The sequence below is a fragment of the Petromyzon marinus genome, chromosome 2 (genome assembly GCF_048934315.1).
Source record: "Petromyzon marinus isolate PM22_M1 ecotype Great Lakes invasive population chromosome 2, UKy_Petmar_22M1.pri1.0, whole genome shotgun sequence".
Lineage (NCBI taxonomy): Eukaryota > Metazoa > Chordata > Hyperoartia > Petromyzontiformes > Petromyzontidae > Petromyzon > Petromyzon marinus.
Window position 1 is genome coordinate 8,406,090 of NC_133668.1, and position 16,172 is coordinate 8,422,261.

The following is a 16,172-nucleotide window of genomic DNA, read 5'->3' on the forward strand; positions in this document are numbered from 1 at the left end:
TGCCGTGCCAGACTTCTTTGGTGCTCGCTAACAGCACTTGCCCCAGTCTGTTAAGGCTATACGGTGGATCTTTGTCTTTGTGTTATACTCTGTACGTTAGCTTGCATTTATACCCCTTGCATCCGCGTGTATGTACGAGTGTGAATGTGCTAGTGACGGACGCGACTGGACAGTTGGAAGCAGTCGCCCTCCAACAAAAACGGAGGGCGGCAGAGCAACGCTCACAACAACGAACAGATCCCTGGCCGGTTAAAACGCAGAAATTTGGCATAATGAGGAGCACAGGTGGTGCATCTGCCAGTCATCTCAGTTGGTCAACCCATGGCACATGGATCTGTCCCCGTGACCTCCTGCCAGCGAGCCTTCGGCACTTACTTCACTTGTCCTCAATGTCCGTCCACCGAACCTGGCACAAGCGCTGTAGTGACGTCACCACCAATTTGTTCCGAACGGCGGTTGTCCCGGTATATGTTTACGTACTCGAATGTAATGCCCAGTTAGCTATGGATTTAATACAAATAAGCCGCATTTCCCAACTTCGACAGACTGCTCGCAAATTACTAAATTGGGATTACAGAGAGCTGCATCGCCCTCCCACTGTAAAACGACTGCAGGCTATCTCTGTGGAACACGGAGCCTTCGTTCGTGATAGCGCTATTAGAATGACGCAAATACCTATACGTATACGTGTGCGTGTGTGTTTATTGCGTAACACCGTGAATATTTGTGTCTACGTGTGTTCTTACCCTGCGTATGTGTGTGCTTTTGCATTACCCTGTATAAATGTTTATGATACCCGATGTGTGTTTAACGTGTGTGCGTGTGATGCCTTGTGTGTTTTGTACTGCGTGGGGGAACGGTAATGTTGTGGTTAGCGCGTTGGGCTGCCAACGCAGCCAACCGAATTCGTTTGGCGCTCACGGTCAACATCGGTGACCAATATCTGAACCGGTCCGGGGCCTCCCCTAGGTCGACTCAGCCTTAAATGAGTAGCTGGTGCGGTGGTGTAAACATCGCCGTTTGTTAGGTAAATTCAGTCGGGCGTGGTGCTGACCACCCACCCACTCGTGTGCCGTGCAGGCCTGCATAGATGCTCGTTTACAGCACTTGCCCCCAAATTACGTTGAGGCTACACAGGGTATCTTTGTCTTTGTCTGGGTGTATGGGTGGGAGTGGGGGTGTGTGTTCATTTTTACTCGGAGCCGCAGAGTTCCGCCCGCACGGCGCGTGTTTTGAGAGCCGCGCTTCACGGCTCCGCAATAAAAGCGGCGCACTGCCTCCGCGCGCTGCACAGACGCCGCGTGTGTGTGGGTGCGCGGTTCCGCCACCGCTAACATCACCACCAATATCGCTACCACCACCAAGACCACGACCAATATCGTTTGCACCAACCACCACCGTTGCCTCCGCTAACATCACCATCACCGCTAATATCACCACCACCAATATCGCTACCACCACCAAGACCACGACCAATATCGTTTGCACCAACCACCACCGTTGCCTCCGCTAACATCACCACCACCAACACCGCTAACATCACCACCACCAATATCGCTACCACCACCAAGACCAATATCACTTGCACCAACCACCACCATTGCCTCCGCTAACATCACCACCACCATAACCACTAATATCACCACCACCAAGATCACGACCAATATCACTTGCACCACCACCATTGCCTCCGCTAACATCACCACCAACTGATGATGCTACTGCCGACGCTGCTGCTGTTGCTGCCTCCGTGCGCACTTGCGGCTGGGCTCGCCTCCTCCGCTTCCCACCACCAGCACCACCTCTCCAACGGCGCTGCCCCTGCTGCCCCGCCGCAGCCTCCTCCTGCTGCTGCTGCTGTCTCTTCTGCGGGACTCAAGAGCTCTTCCTCGGCTGCCCGCGTCGCCATCGGCTCCCTGCTCAACATCACCGATAACCGGGCGAGCCACGGGGCGAGGCGCGGCTCACTGCACGATTTCGGTGAGCGCATGGAGGATCACTGTCGTCAGGATGGATGGAGCGTAAAGGCGGAGTTTGACTCCTATATTTTAGGGGGGGGGGGGGCAGGGGTTCGCTTTGTCCCTCACGTTAAGATTCAAGGGTACATACAGTAGAACGTGTTTTATTTTAATTACAAGCTGCTTAAAATACATTAATAAAGGTGTCCAGTTTTGGTGGGGGATTGGCCCTCCGTGCCCCCCCCCCCCCTCAAATTCCGCCCATGATGGGGCGGTTGATGCGGCTCGGACGGCCGCCCCGAGAACCCCTCCAGAGAATATTGCAGCCGAATATCTGGAAACGAAGCAAGCTGTGGAGGCTGATGGTTCATGACTATCTTTTTGGTAAGGCGGCGAAGACCGTCCGAGGAACGGGGTGGCTTTTTGTTGTTTTGTTTCTTCCGCAAACCCAAACGCCAATCTTGCGTGAGACGAGATATGCCACTGATACGTTCGTTAACGTCAAAAAATATCGGAAGCTCAGCAGGTTTCATACGGCTTCGTACGTGGGGGGGGGGGGGGGGAGAACCCTGGGTGATTGCCAGGTGTTGTAGGGCGTGCGACTGCGGGAATGAAGATTGAATGCACGCACGCATTGGAGCTCTATATTGAACACATACTGTATCTGTGAGCAGAGTTGAGTGTCACTTCACTCGTGTGCGTGGCTGTTTTTTTTCTATCTCTGGGTACTCCAGTTCCCCCCCCCCCACCATCCCTCTTGCATGCCAGCTCCTCGTTAATGATATTGGTCATAAATCCGACCAAACCTGGCAATGCAGGATTCTCTAGAAAAATAATCCTTCAGACTCGGTGTGAAAACCCGGCATCGTAATTGTTACTTGAAACGACATTGCACTGGATTTTATTTTAAGCCAATTATCACTTTGGCCCACCATTGCCCAGTCAACTCGTGTCCTCTTTTGGCGCTGTGATAGCAGCATCGATTGCATGTCGGTCACGATTTATTTTACCATCGGACCTCGCTTTCTTCCAGCCAGAATGAACCTCCCCTTTGACACTGAAAGACGCAAATTGTTGAAGTGCATGCTGTAACTGTAAGACAATTGAAGTTTTACACACATATATATGTGGATATTTATATTCCAGTGTTTTTTTTCCCAAACTCCGTGCCTCGTGACACACCGCCATAGAAGTGTATTCGTTCAAATAAAACTTGTGTTTACACGCTACACGTGTCCGATGATTGCTCAGCAGGGCTCACGTGACGTAGGTAACGCCGATTAAAATTAATGTCGACATCACGCGTGCACGTGTGTGTTCCATGTGACGCGGACAAAGAGGTTATTTCAAGCTCTACGTCACGCGGGGCGTATTTAGCAATAATCGAGCGTGTGCAGCGTTTAGCGACTTGATTCGTATCTGAACAGAAGTAAACAAATTCTTTTCCGATGCTTCTGCGTTGGCAGCGGTGCACAAGCACAATGAACAAGCTCAACAAAGTCGCCAATAACAATGTTGCCTTAAAATAAACATATTTAAGAGGCGCCGTTTCAGGCAACGGTCCTTCTTCATGGCACGTCAAATGTGAGTAAGCACCGTCGTATATTCCTTTGAAACGTGTTAAGTTATTTTATTTACATTTAGAACAACTTCCAATTGACGTACAACGTCCTCGTGCGATTACTGTAGAGACGGTAAGAGCGGCATTGCCTCTGCAGTAACGTCACTGCAGTCACCAGAACGCGCCCTGAAAGTTACTGGAAAGTGACTTTTCCCTTCTCATGAACAAAGCCATCAAACTGGTGACGGGCAAGCCCGCCGCAATGAGTTCACGAAGAGAGTCACGGTGGGGTCGATGTTAACTACCTCGCCTGGTATACAGCATGTCGTGAGTTCGACCCCGATCCTGACGCCTCTATATATTGAGTTTGCATGTTCTCCCCGTGGTTGAGTGGATTTTTCTTCACATTTAGAAATAACGTGCGATTAGAGTTTTCACAACGATACATTTCCACATGGTAAGCCACGTCGTTTAGCTATCATTGTGGTCAGGTGGCTTCTGAAAAAAAGTTACTCTATAGCTCAGTAGGCCTTACCGCGTAAAATACAAAAATATTGTTTCGTTTAGTTTAAGAGCACCATCAACGCAGAGCCAAACGCAACTAAACACCCACGAAACACGCGCTTGGGGTAACAAGGAACGTGCACAACGGTAAAGCGTCGGAAACTCCTCTATGTATGTTTGTGTTTAAAAAAAAAGAAACCCACACACACATCAACTATGATATCGCAAGAGAGAAATTTTAAGCGAGGAGTTTTTGTAAGCACGGAATTATTACCCAATGGCTGCCAATAGGTAAACCATTCGCATGTAAATTTAAACAACAGTCATCAGAAAATAAAAATAAAAGTTTATTCTTTTCAGGCCCCTTCGTGTAAACAAGTACAGTCTCCAACTTTTACTATTCACTTTGTCTCTCGGGGCTATCTATTCACGTGCTATGAAGAAGGGCTATTGCCCGAAACGTTGCCTATTATATTTGTATTATTAGCTCTGCCTGCAAGTCACTTTACAGTAACTGTCGTCAGTTGCTGTCTGTCGATACCAACATTTACCCTCGAGAGGAGAGGCTGTCTGGGGTTCCCCCTTAGCAGCGGCCCTTCCACCAGCAGTGGCGCAAGCCAGCAGTTGCAGGGCTGTACTTTTACCTCGTGTGTGTGTGTGTACGTAACCTGTGTGTACACATCTTTAAAATCACGCGCGAGTTGTGGTTACGTCCGCCGCTGTTGTGTATTACCAAGGCACGTCCGCGACAATTCGAGTTCGCAAAGCCTCATGACCGATTCTCCCGGAATGCGCGCGTCCTCGTCAGGTCTAGGAAGCTAAGCGGGCTCTTTATCCCGTATAATGATTTGGTTGGGCGACCACTATGCACACAAAGGTTGTCGGTAGGCGGTTTCGAGGCTAAGCGGTGGGCAGCAGCAGAGGGCAGCCCAGAAATATCAACTGTTGCGCTGTACCTCTATGCTCCCGGGTGGGATTATGCAGCCCGGCCTTCACGGACCCGCACTGATCCGCGCGGTGAGGATTTGCTCAAACGACCCATCATGAACGACGCGGCGTGGGTAGGTCTCCATCCAGCGGTGGAGCGATTTAAGTCTACAGTGCAGGGCATGTCATTGCTGAGCTGCTTTTCTTCGGTCTTCCTCTTACGTTAGCCGTAGACTAGTGTAGAGGAACACACCTTCCTTCGACTAATGAGGGCGGGGGGGGACATGGGCTTGGCAAGGACACGTGGCTAGAAAAGGATGGGCGGCAGATGGTCGAGACGAACGTCAGAGTGGCAGTCAAAGGAGAGAAACGCGCCAGAAGCCACGTCTACCGTGACGGCAAAGCGATGAAATCAGCAGGTCGTGTGCAGCGGAAGCGGCGATGGGTTTTTGCATCGAAACATCGTTACAGTTGGTGCTGGTTGGGAGAGATGTGAGTGGGGGTGGGGGGGGATGCTTCGTCCAGCAGTAGAGTGATAATGGCTGCTGCTGATGATGATTGTGACCACGTGTAAGACACGTGCAGTCGACGGCTCCAAACAAAAAAAACTATAAAATCCCAACACCTTCGTTGATAACGCTGCCTCGCAAAAATATATCACACGCTATCACTTATTATTTTAATTTCCTCTGACGACAGGCCATTGCCAGAAATGTCGCCGATTGTGCGTAACTCGCGTTAAGGCCACACCGCGCTATTGACGGATGCGTTGACGTCATTTTCGTTCGTTCGCTGTGCTTGCGGCGCCACTGTCAAACGCAGCAGCATCAGCTGCGCGAGATGAGTCGTTTAACGTGCAACGACGACGACTTGCAGACGACGTCGCGCGGACTATACTTCTGTAGGGAAGTGGGAGCTTGGCAGTGGAGACCGCGCAAACCGGTTCAACGGACGGGGGTCAAGTTTGCGACAGGCATCGGCGATTCCGCGGTAACGGACATGTGCAAGAAATAACGCCGTGACATTTGACCCCGGCAGTGGAAATATTTACGACGAAGGACGCACGTGCGAATGTCGCTTGTGTTAACGTGTCGTGACTATCAGCGTCTGAATCATGTTCTGGATAAGCCGACGTATCGTCGCTGATTATGCGTCCCGGTGTAGTTCCGTAACCGTGGAATTGGCCCGATGTACAGGGACAGTATATTTGCACGACGTGCGGTGTGCATTTACCCAGGGAAGCTTCGCTGGCATGTTTGGATAAACATACAAATGAGCATTTGGCTTCCCAGTTAAAATGTAATGCTGAGCCAACGTTTGCATATTGTTGGAACCGTGGGACAAAACGTTGGCCCAACGTTCCACGTTTACTGAATTGCGGAAGGAAACTGGAGTCCATTCATCTTAGCGCAATGCACGGATGGATAATGCACGGAGCGTGACTGAACGATGCTGACCATGCTTCCCACACCTCCTGCAACCCTCACCACCCCCCGACTCCCCTACTTAGACAAAGCCCATCTCGGCTGCCGGGAACTGCGCTCCACCAAGTACGTGTCCGACGGCGACTGCACGAGCGTGACTCCGGTGAAGGAGGTGGTGTGCGCCGGGGAGTGCCTGCCCACGGCCCTGCTGCCCAACTGGGCTGGCAGCAGGCACTTCTGGAGGCGGCGAGGGGGCGAGGACGGCTCCGCGTGGCGCTGCGTGGCGGAGCGCTCCCGCACGCAGCGAGTCCGACTGACGTGCGGCAGCGGCGAGACGCGCACCTACCGCATCCAGGTGGTGGCCTCGTGCAAGTGCAAGCGCATGGGGCGACAGCAGAACGCGTCCGGCGAGCCCGTGGGCCAGCAGTCATCAGGATCATCGTCGCCTTCGTCGTCTTCGTCGTCCTCGTCGTCTTCATCGTCGTCTGCCAATGAGCCTCCCTCGGGGCGACCGGCTCCGGGCAAGAAGGCGAGAAGTTTATTGTCTGGGAGCAGTAATGCGGCGATCGCGTGGGAGGCGCCCGGATAAAATGCCATCGTGGCGGCGGAGCCGACAAACGAACTCTTGATTTTGTTGGTGATACTGGGGATGGTAGTTGTGATTGGCGCAGTAGGGGGCACAGGTGGTGCATCTGCCAGTCAACTCAAGTCAGTCAACCCATGGCACCTGGGTCTGTCCAGTGACCTCCTGCCAGCAGCGAGCCTTCGACACTTCGCGTGGCCTCAAAGTGCACATAGCCTGGCATAGTGGTGAACGGCTGTTGGTGGTGGTGGTGATGATGATGATGCTGATGATGATGATGGTTGTGTTGGAGAGAGAAGCTTGCTGCGACGGATGGAGCCGAATAAAATGAGAAGAAAATGTTTTATGAGAACTTTTCCGACGCACTTTTATAATTTAAGGAATCTTTCGACAGATGTATTTAGAGGTTTGTTGAGCTTTTTGTAATGTGTGATTTATGGTACTGAGAGGTTTTGTACATCTATATGTATTTCTGTATGTATACCAAACCTATGATAATGTTGTAATATATTATAAAACTACATTATCGACCAGTGTTCATGTTCTGTAGGTAAGTCACTGCATTATACACAGTGTCCATGCCATTCAATCTGTAATCAGTAAATAAAGTGTGGGTGATGATGGAATTTGCTTCTACATATGTTATTGCTTACTCCGTACTGACTAGCGTGGTGAAGTATGGTCAAATAACCCCCGCAACCTGCACGGTCCGTGGGGCAGCACCTCATCCAGCAGTGGATAGAGAACAGAGTTGCACGTGTACACACGCACATTCGAGTCTGTGAAATCTTAAGTAAGCGGGGCTTAGATGAGCCACTTTGTGAGATCAAATGGTGGCTGACGATGCGAGAGCCCGGTGATGGAGTGACAGCCAAAAGGAAAGGAGAGATTGCGCCCACGAGATCGTGACCACTACGGAGACGGAGCGATAAGTTGAATTCATGCGCAGCAGTCAGGTGGATTGTGTGATTCGCAGGACCGTGAGGAGAGCAAGGGGATGACGTAGCGTTCATCCAGCAGTGGATCGAGTCAATAGACCATGGCTTGTGATGATGATGGCGTGGGGAAGTCTTCGTCCAGCACTTGACAATGATGATGATGATTACAATGAAGAGATTGTCGTAGGGATGTTTTCATCCAACAGTGGATTGACAAATGGTTAATTGGTCAAATCACGCAGTCAACCACTGACTAATAAGCTTCTCACCAAGACCTGACGCACATCCACCAATGGGCCTAGCCACCGAATGATCAGCAAGTCCATGGCACACGAACCAATGGATCAGTCATCAGGTGACCAGTGGGCTCGTCACATCCTAACCAACGGGTCAATAAACCACTGACCACTGGGCCGGTCACCCAAACCAGTAACCCGTTGACCAGTAATCCGGTCAGCAAGGATCACACCGATGACTCTGTTCATAACACACTTTCTTTAACCGGAGACTACTTTTCAAGAGGATCCTATATTTGGAGGTCTCTTTATGTGCTCAGTAATTCATTATTATATATGTCTATCTTTCAGTATCTGGCTCTGTGTCTACATCTATGCTAGTCGATGGCACTCTGCATTTAGCAAACCCAGAGAATAAGTGATAGTCACTAATTAATGCTCGGCAAAACGCGCGATTGCGTACCATACCGGCAATCCAAGCCTGCTTGAAGCGCACCTATATACACCGGAGTGAAATAATATTCACTAATACCCCGGTTTACGTCTGGGGTGCGTTCCTGAAAGATGCAACGAATATCGAAACAACATTAATCAAATCAATTTACGGGGTAGCTGGAGACGACAGCCGACGCGACGCATACGAGAAAGGACGGACGATGCTGTTAGCAACGTAAATGTGGGTTGAGGTGACGCAAATCAGGTAGCGGTGTTAATAAAGTGACGACGTGTTTGAGAAACCACGTTAAAAGGGAGACGTAAATCAGGGTATGCCCGTTTAAGCAGAACTCCATTCTGTCTCCACATACACGTGGCCGCCGATGAGAGACAACTCCCTATTGGTTGGACGTCACGGGTTTTGTTTAAACGGTGATCAGTAAACGTCTCTCTTCTCACCGTCAAGTGCTACATCTCCTCCGACTCGTGCTGCGGCCGCCTTTGCGTGTTTCTCGATGCTCAGAATTTCAAGTAATCGACCATGGTTTATCCACTGCTGAATGAAGGCCTCTCAACGGTAAGTCAGTCATGGGGGTTGTATGGCCATACTTCACGCCTCTGGTTTGTGCGGGCTGGAGAAGAGGGACAGAGGGAGGGGAGGCATGCATTAAAATATCACTTACCAATGATGTTAGCCGTGGCTGGGAATCAAACTCAGAATTTTCTTTATTCAGTCAAATTCCTTCCATTCTTAGAGACAATTGATTCCACAGATAGCCATTGCACAATAACAACATTTTAATAATGTCACTTTATTTAACCAGTAACACAGTGTATGAGCAAACAATATGCCTCATTTCCATATTTGTCCCTCCACGTAAAACATAATAAGTCTAATACATTTTGAACACATCCAATCAGCTTAACGGCCTTTTAGAAGTCACAATTTCAGCAGCATTAGTTCAACAAAAGAATAATCTGGATCGGTTTAAAAATCCAGTGTCTCATCAGCAGTCAGGCTCGTTTGAACCATGCATCTATAGGGTTAGCCTCCATGAGTTTTCAGACGCATTTTCAGTTGGGTGAAGCATTGGGTTGTAGGCGTTTGACACGTGGGGGGAAACCGGAGGAGTTCACCACGCATACGAAGGGAGGTGCACGCTTAAAGTTGCGCACAAATAGATTCAAGAATCCATGTCTGTACGCCTAGCAACTCCACGCCGACAATGCATGGCTATTCCCAGGAAGTCTTCCACCTTCGTACCAACCAGGCTCAAATATTGCTCGGCTTACGAGGTCTGGCGTTGATGGTGGGTGATGGATGCTTTGGTGGTGGTGGTGGTGGTGGGAGCCAGTGATGATGTAGGAGGTGGTGACGGTGGACAGGTACATAGTATAAACTAATGTTGGTAGTGGGGAGCCAGGGATGATGATGGTTGTAATTTGTAGTCATTGTGTTGGTTGCTGGTGGCGAGAGGTAATGATGATGTAGTAAGTGGTGATGGTAGTGGTGGTTGAGATGTTGGGTCCGCTCCTTGGAGAAGGGAATCGAGTAGATTAGAGACTAATCCGTCATCTCTTGCAGTCATCATCAACAATGAAAAGTGGTAGTGTTCTGCCCTACGGCAGACATGGGGTGGGTTTACACAGGAACTTCCTGATATGATGGTGTTGAGTTTGGTCACGTGACCAGGAAGTTACGAGTTAAGGCGGGGGTGTCAGCCATTACACAGAGTACAAAATCGAGGCACAATTAGCGTCTCAGTGAAGACGGGTGCATCTGTTCATTGCGGGTCTTTAAGAAGAATAGTCTGTAAGTTCGTTTATACTCTTATGATACTGGTGGTCAGGCGTCGTTCAAACAACCCCAATAGCCGAGCTGGCATGGGGAAGCCCTCATTCCAGCAGTGGAACACAGGAACCATAACTTCACAACCAATTGGTTTCAATTATTAAATTGTAAGCGAACTTCCTCCACTTTCTGTTGATTTCAGCATGGTACTCTTCCAAAAATCTTAAACTTTTGATTTACTGATTATTTTTTAATTGTTGGAATATCTGGATTCGGAAACATTTTAAAACATCCATTCAGAGGCTAAGGTTGAATACCAACCGTTCGAAATACCCCCCCCCCCCCTATTAATTATATATATGTTGGGGGTGTGGTGGAAGGGGGTAAAATATATATTTTTTATATTTCTCTATAGTTATAAGAAGACTCAACGTTGCACATGTACACTGCTTTGTCAATCCACTGTTGGACCCAAGTTTCCGGGTCCATTGCAATGCGCTAACCACCACACCACCACTCCTCACACACGCACATAAATACAAACGTATCCTGTACAGCCTATCGAGACTGGTGGGGCAAGAGCTGTTTGCAAGCACCTGTTAAAGCTGGAACGTCAGACGAGCAGGTGTTTTGTCGAACGAATACATTATAAGGTCGCACTCATTACACACAAAGTGCTTTCCACAAGTGAATCACATATAACAACAAAATCCAGGACATTAATGATGGCAGTTACACCAAAATTTACAAGGATCCTACCAACCGCCTGGCTACAAAAACCAACAATATAATCAACAATTCGACTTCTCTAATCGAACCATTCAAGCGGCTCTCCCTAAAACCCTCTGCTGCTAGACCACCCAGATTCTGTGGTCTTCCAAAAATTCATAAAGAAGGTACTCCACTTCGGCCCATCGTTTCCACTATCAACTCACCTACCTACAAACTGGCCCGATTTTTGTCTAAGACCTTGCTTCCATTTACAGGCAAGACTACCACAGCAGTCCATAATTCAGCTGACTTGGTCTCTCTAATCAAGGGCATCTCACTGTCTCCAGATGATTTGCTTATCAGCTTTGATGTATTCTCTCTGTTCACCAAGGTTCCTGTACCTGACACCTTAGCAATAATTGAAGACTTGGTCTAACATGGACTGAATCCTGATATACCAACTTTGGTTGGAAACTGCCTTACCAACACTTCACCTGGAATGGTACTTTCTACAAACAAAATGAAGGTACCCCCATGGGTTCCCCCTTATCACCAGTGATGGCGAATGTTTTCATGGATAAATTTGAAACAGATGCCATCCAGACATCCACCCTACGTCCTTCCTTGTGGAAGAGATACGTAGATGACACTTTCGTCATTTGGCCACATGACCTGCCAGCATTGAACCAATTTCTCAACTACATCAATTCCATACACCCATCCATTAAATTCACCATGGAGGTGGGGAAGGATGGTAAGCTACCATTCCTGGATGTTCTGTTTGAGATGAGGCCTGACGGCTCGTTGGGACACTCTGTCCACAGGAAAGCCACCCACACAGATTCCTATCTGAAACCTGATTCCCACCACCATCCGGCACAGACGAATTCCCTCATCAAGACACTACACCACAGGGCCCACTGCATCTCCGACCAACACCACCTAGCCAGTGAACTGGAACACGTACACCAAGCCCTCAAGATGAATGGGTACTCGGACTGCATTATTTGCAAAGCTGTTTCTCCAACGATGGAGAAACAATTTCCTGAGAATCCAATCAAAACCATCACTTTACCATACATAGCAGGTGTTACCAAAAATATTTCCAAAATCTTAAACAAACACAAGATCCAGGTCCGATTCAATACAGTACACAAAATCCGCGATCTAATCCCATCTGTGGAGGTCATTCCTGACATGCAATACCCTGGAGTTACATTGGGGAAACTAAACGACATGTCTCGGACCGTGTTCGCGAACACAAAACAGATCTGAAACATGGCAGAACCAATACCTCTGCCGTAGCTGACCATTGTTATAACGCTGTGGGCTCGCATGATATTGTTTTTTCCAAGACCAAGGTACTCTGCAAACCTTCGGGCTACTATCAAAGGTTTGTTCATGAAGCCATCCAGATATATAAACAGACAAAACTTCAACCGAGAAGATGGATACAAATTGAACAATCATTGGAAGGATGTTATCAACCAGGTAATGCCTTAACTTGTTGTTGTTTCCATCATTACCTGCCGGTTTACTGCTAGCCCTGCCCACGTCCCCCCCCCCGTCTCACGTCCTCTTCCCCTAGCACTCACGCACCCCCCCTACCCCACACCCCCCTCCTCTCTCTCTCTCTCCCCCCTTGCCTCATCCCCCCTCTCCTACCTATATAACTTCTTGCCATGGCAGCTCTCCCGCCAACTTCAGCATTTTCTTGCTGTGGTTGTCCCACCTGATGAAGATCGCTTGTGTTGCAATCGAAACGTCGTGATTTGTTTTATTTTATTTAATTTCTACCGAAAGAGCCAAAGAGTGGAGTATTAACCACAATACTTTGCTGATCTCGTCAAGTTGCATAAACCATCACTCCAACCCCGTTCATCCTCGCAGCAGCGACTTTTGGTTGGCCATCGAACAAAGACGGTCACCGCATCACGCGCTTTCAGATGCGCTTCTGCGACCGTCTGGAACGCTCTTCCTTCTGATTTTAGGAAACCATTAAACTGGAACACATACTAATTTCTTTATAACTGCTGTTTGCGTTCAGTTTGCTATCCTTCCCCCGCACCTCCGATTAGCACGAAGGGCTAGTACAGTGTGAAATAATTCAACATGCATTCATACATGTTACGTCTCAAAGTCTATGCAGACCTAGGGATGGCCCAGCACCGATTCATACAGTGAGGGAAAAAAGTATTTGATCCCCTGCTGAATTTGTACATTTGCCCACTGACAAAGAAATTATCAGTCGATAATTTTAATGGTAGGTTTATTTGAACAGTGAGAGACAGAATAACATGAACAACAAAAATCCAGAAAAACGCATGTCAAAAATGTTATAAATTGATTTGCATTTTAATTAGGGAAATAAGTATTTGACCCCCTCTCAATCAGAAAGATTTCTGGCTCCCAGGTGTCTTTTAAACAGGTAACGAGTTGAGATTAGGAGCACACTCTTAAAGGGAGTGCTCCTCATCTCAGTTTGTTACCTGTATAAAAGACACCTGTCCACAGAAGCAATCAATCAATCAGATTCCAAACTCTCCACCATGGCCAAGACCAAAGAGCTCTCCAAGAATGTCAGGGACAAGATTGTAGACCTACACAAGGCTGGAATGGGCTACAAGACCATTGGCAAGCAGCTTGGTGAGAAGGTGACAACAGTTGGTGCGATTATTCGCAAATGGAAGAAACACAAAAGAACTGTCAATCTCCCTCGGCCTGGGGCTCCATGCAAGATCTCACCTCGTGGAGTTGCAATGATCATGAGAACGGTGAGGAATCAGCCCAAAACTATACGGGAGGATCTTGTCAATGATCTCAAGGCAGCTGGGACCATAGTCACCAAGAAAACAATTGGTAACACACTACGCCGTGAAGGACTGAAATCCTGCAGCGCCCGCAAGGTCCCCCTGCTCAAGAAACACATATACATGCCCGTCTGAAGTTTGCCAATGAACATCTGAATGATTCAGAGGACAACTGGGTGAAAGTGTTGTGGTCAAATGAGACCAAAAGGGAGCTTTTTGGCATCAACTCAACTCGCCGTGTTTGGAGGAGGAGGAATGCTGCCTATGACCCCAAGAACACCATCCCCACCGTCAAACATGGAGGTGGAAACATGCTTTGGGGGTGTTTTTCTGCTAAGGGGACAGGACAACTTCACCGCATCAAAGGGACAATGGACGGGGCCATGTACCGTCAAATCTTGGGTGAGAACCTCCTTCCCTCAGCCAGGGCATTGAAAATGGGTCGTGGATGGGTATTCCAGCATGACAATGACCCAAAACAAACGGCCAAAGCAACAAAGGAGTGGCTCAAGAAGAACCACATTAAAGTCCTGGAGTGGCGTAGCCAGTCTCCAGACCTTAATCCCATAGAAAATCTGTGGAGGGAGCTGAAGGTTCGAGTTGCCAAACGTCAGCCTCGAAACCTTAATGACTTGGAGAAGATCTGCAGAGGAGTGGGACAAAATCCCTCCTGAGATGTGTGCAAAACTGGTGGCCAACTACAAGAAACGTTTGACCTCTGTGATTGCCAACAAGGGTTTTGCCACCAAGTACTAAGTCATGTTTTGCAGAGGGGTCAAATACTTATTTCCCTCATTAAAATGCAAATCAATTTATAACATTTTTGACATGCGTTTTTTCTGGATTTTTGTTGTTATTCTGTCTCTCACTGTTAAAGTAAACTTACCATTAAAATTATAAACTGATAATTTCTTTGTCAGTGGGCAAACGTACAAAATCAGCAGGGGATCAAACACTTTTTTCCCTCACTGTATATTCGTCGCTAATATTATCCGTGGCCGGGAATGGAACCCAGGTCATAGTACAATGCGCTAACGAATACACTACAGCTTCCCAATTGTAGATTCACACACATACAAAAAAAAGACAAACTTCCTCTGTAAAGCCTTTAACATACTGTTGGGACAAGAGCGGGGGGTGGGTGGCCAGCCACACGCCTGGCGATGTTTACACACCGCACCAGGTACTTATTTGAAGTTGAGTCGACCTATACCAGTTCAGTTAATCGTCACTGGTGTTGGCCGTGAGCCGGAATCCAACTCGGATCGCCGGGTTTGTAGCGCAGTGTGCAAACATCGACAGACTCTTGGGACAAGTGCTGTTAGCAAACACCTATGAAGGCCGAACGCCTTTGTCTCCCTAGTGGCAATGTTTACACACCGCACCAGGTACTCATTTGATGCTGAGTCGACCTAGGGGAGGCCCGGGACCGGTTCAGATAATCGTCACTGGTGTTGGCCGTGAGCGGGAATCGAACCCGGGTCGCCAGGTTCATAGCGCAGCGCGCTAACCGCTACACTAGCACTCCCCACACACACACAACATATCCACACACACACACAAGGATATCCACACACGTTCACACACACGCACGACCGCGCGCCGAGCTCGAGGGCAGAGGAAGCGAGCTGCGGGAAGCTTTGTGTGCGGGATGAGATCACCTGCGGGCCCGTTACCTGAGCCGGCCGTGCTTGACAAAAGGCGACACTGGGGATGTAACTTATACAGACAGGGCCGAGCGTGGCGCCTCGCCCCGAGATCGAGGCAGAGCGGCCAGAGCCACAAAGGACAATGCGCATTCTTGGGACTACCGCTTTCTCATCTGTCGCCCAGCGCTCCAGCTCCGGCGGAAAGCGATTATGGAAACGCAAACCTTCCGACTGCCCGGCTGAAAGCGGCGGGGTCGAGGCTCGCGGCTGGATGGGGGGGGGTTTGTGTTTTGTTGTGTTCGGCTCAACCAAATTTTTTTTTCTTTCTTCATCCACTCTTCCGTGGCCTCATGACATCCCCCAATGTCCATGCCAAATAATTAACGACCGTAGATCACCTCCACCACCACCACGCAACTCGACCCCTTATCACCCCACATTCCCCTGCGCTGTCTCCCCACTCAGTAATCAGTGGCGCAGCTTTCCGATCGATGCGTCTTCGGGTTGTACCGCGTGTTGTTCGGCGTGAAGTCCGACGTTTCGCTCCACGCGGTGGGTGGGAAGCATGTTTTTCTCTTCCAACGGCACGTGCAGCGAAACGTCTGTTGATGTCATAGCGAGAGTTGTTGGGCAAGGGCACCCCA

General features: G+C 49.0%; 1 protein-coding gene across 1 annotated transcript; it reads left to right on the forward strand.

Annotated features, from left to right (window-relative positions):
• Nucleotides 1-1,221: 1,221 nt before the first annotated feature.
• Nucleotides 1,222-7,583, forward strand: LOC116948338 (uncharacterized). The gene is made up of 2 exons (XM_032964917.2): nt 1,222-1,980; nt 6,461-7,583. The coding sequence occupies exons 1-2, from the start codon at nt 1,713-1,715 to the stop codon at nt 6,961-6,963; spliced, it is 771 nt and encodes a 256-aa protein (XP_032820808.2). The 5' UTR covers nt 1,222-1,712; the 3' UTR covers nt 6,964-7,583.
• Nucleotides 7,584-16,172: the final 8,589 nt, after the last annotated feature.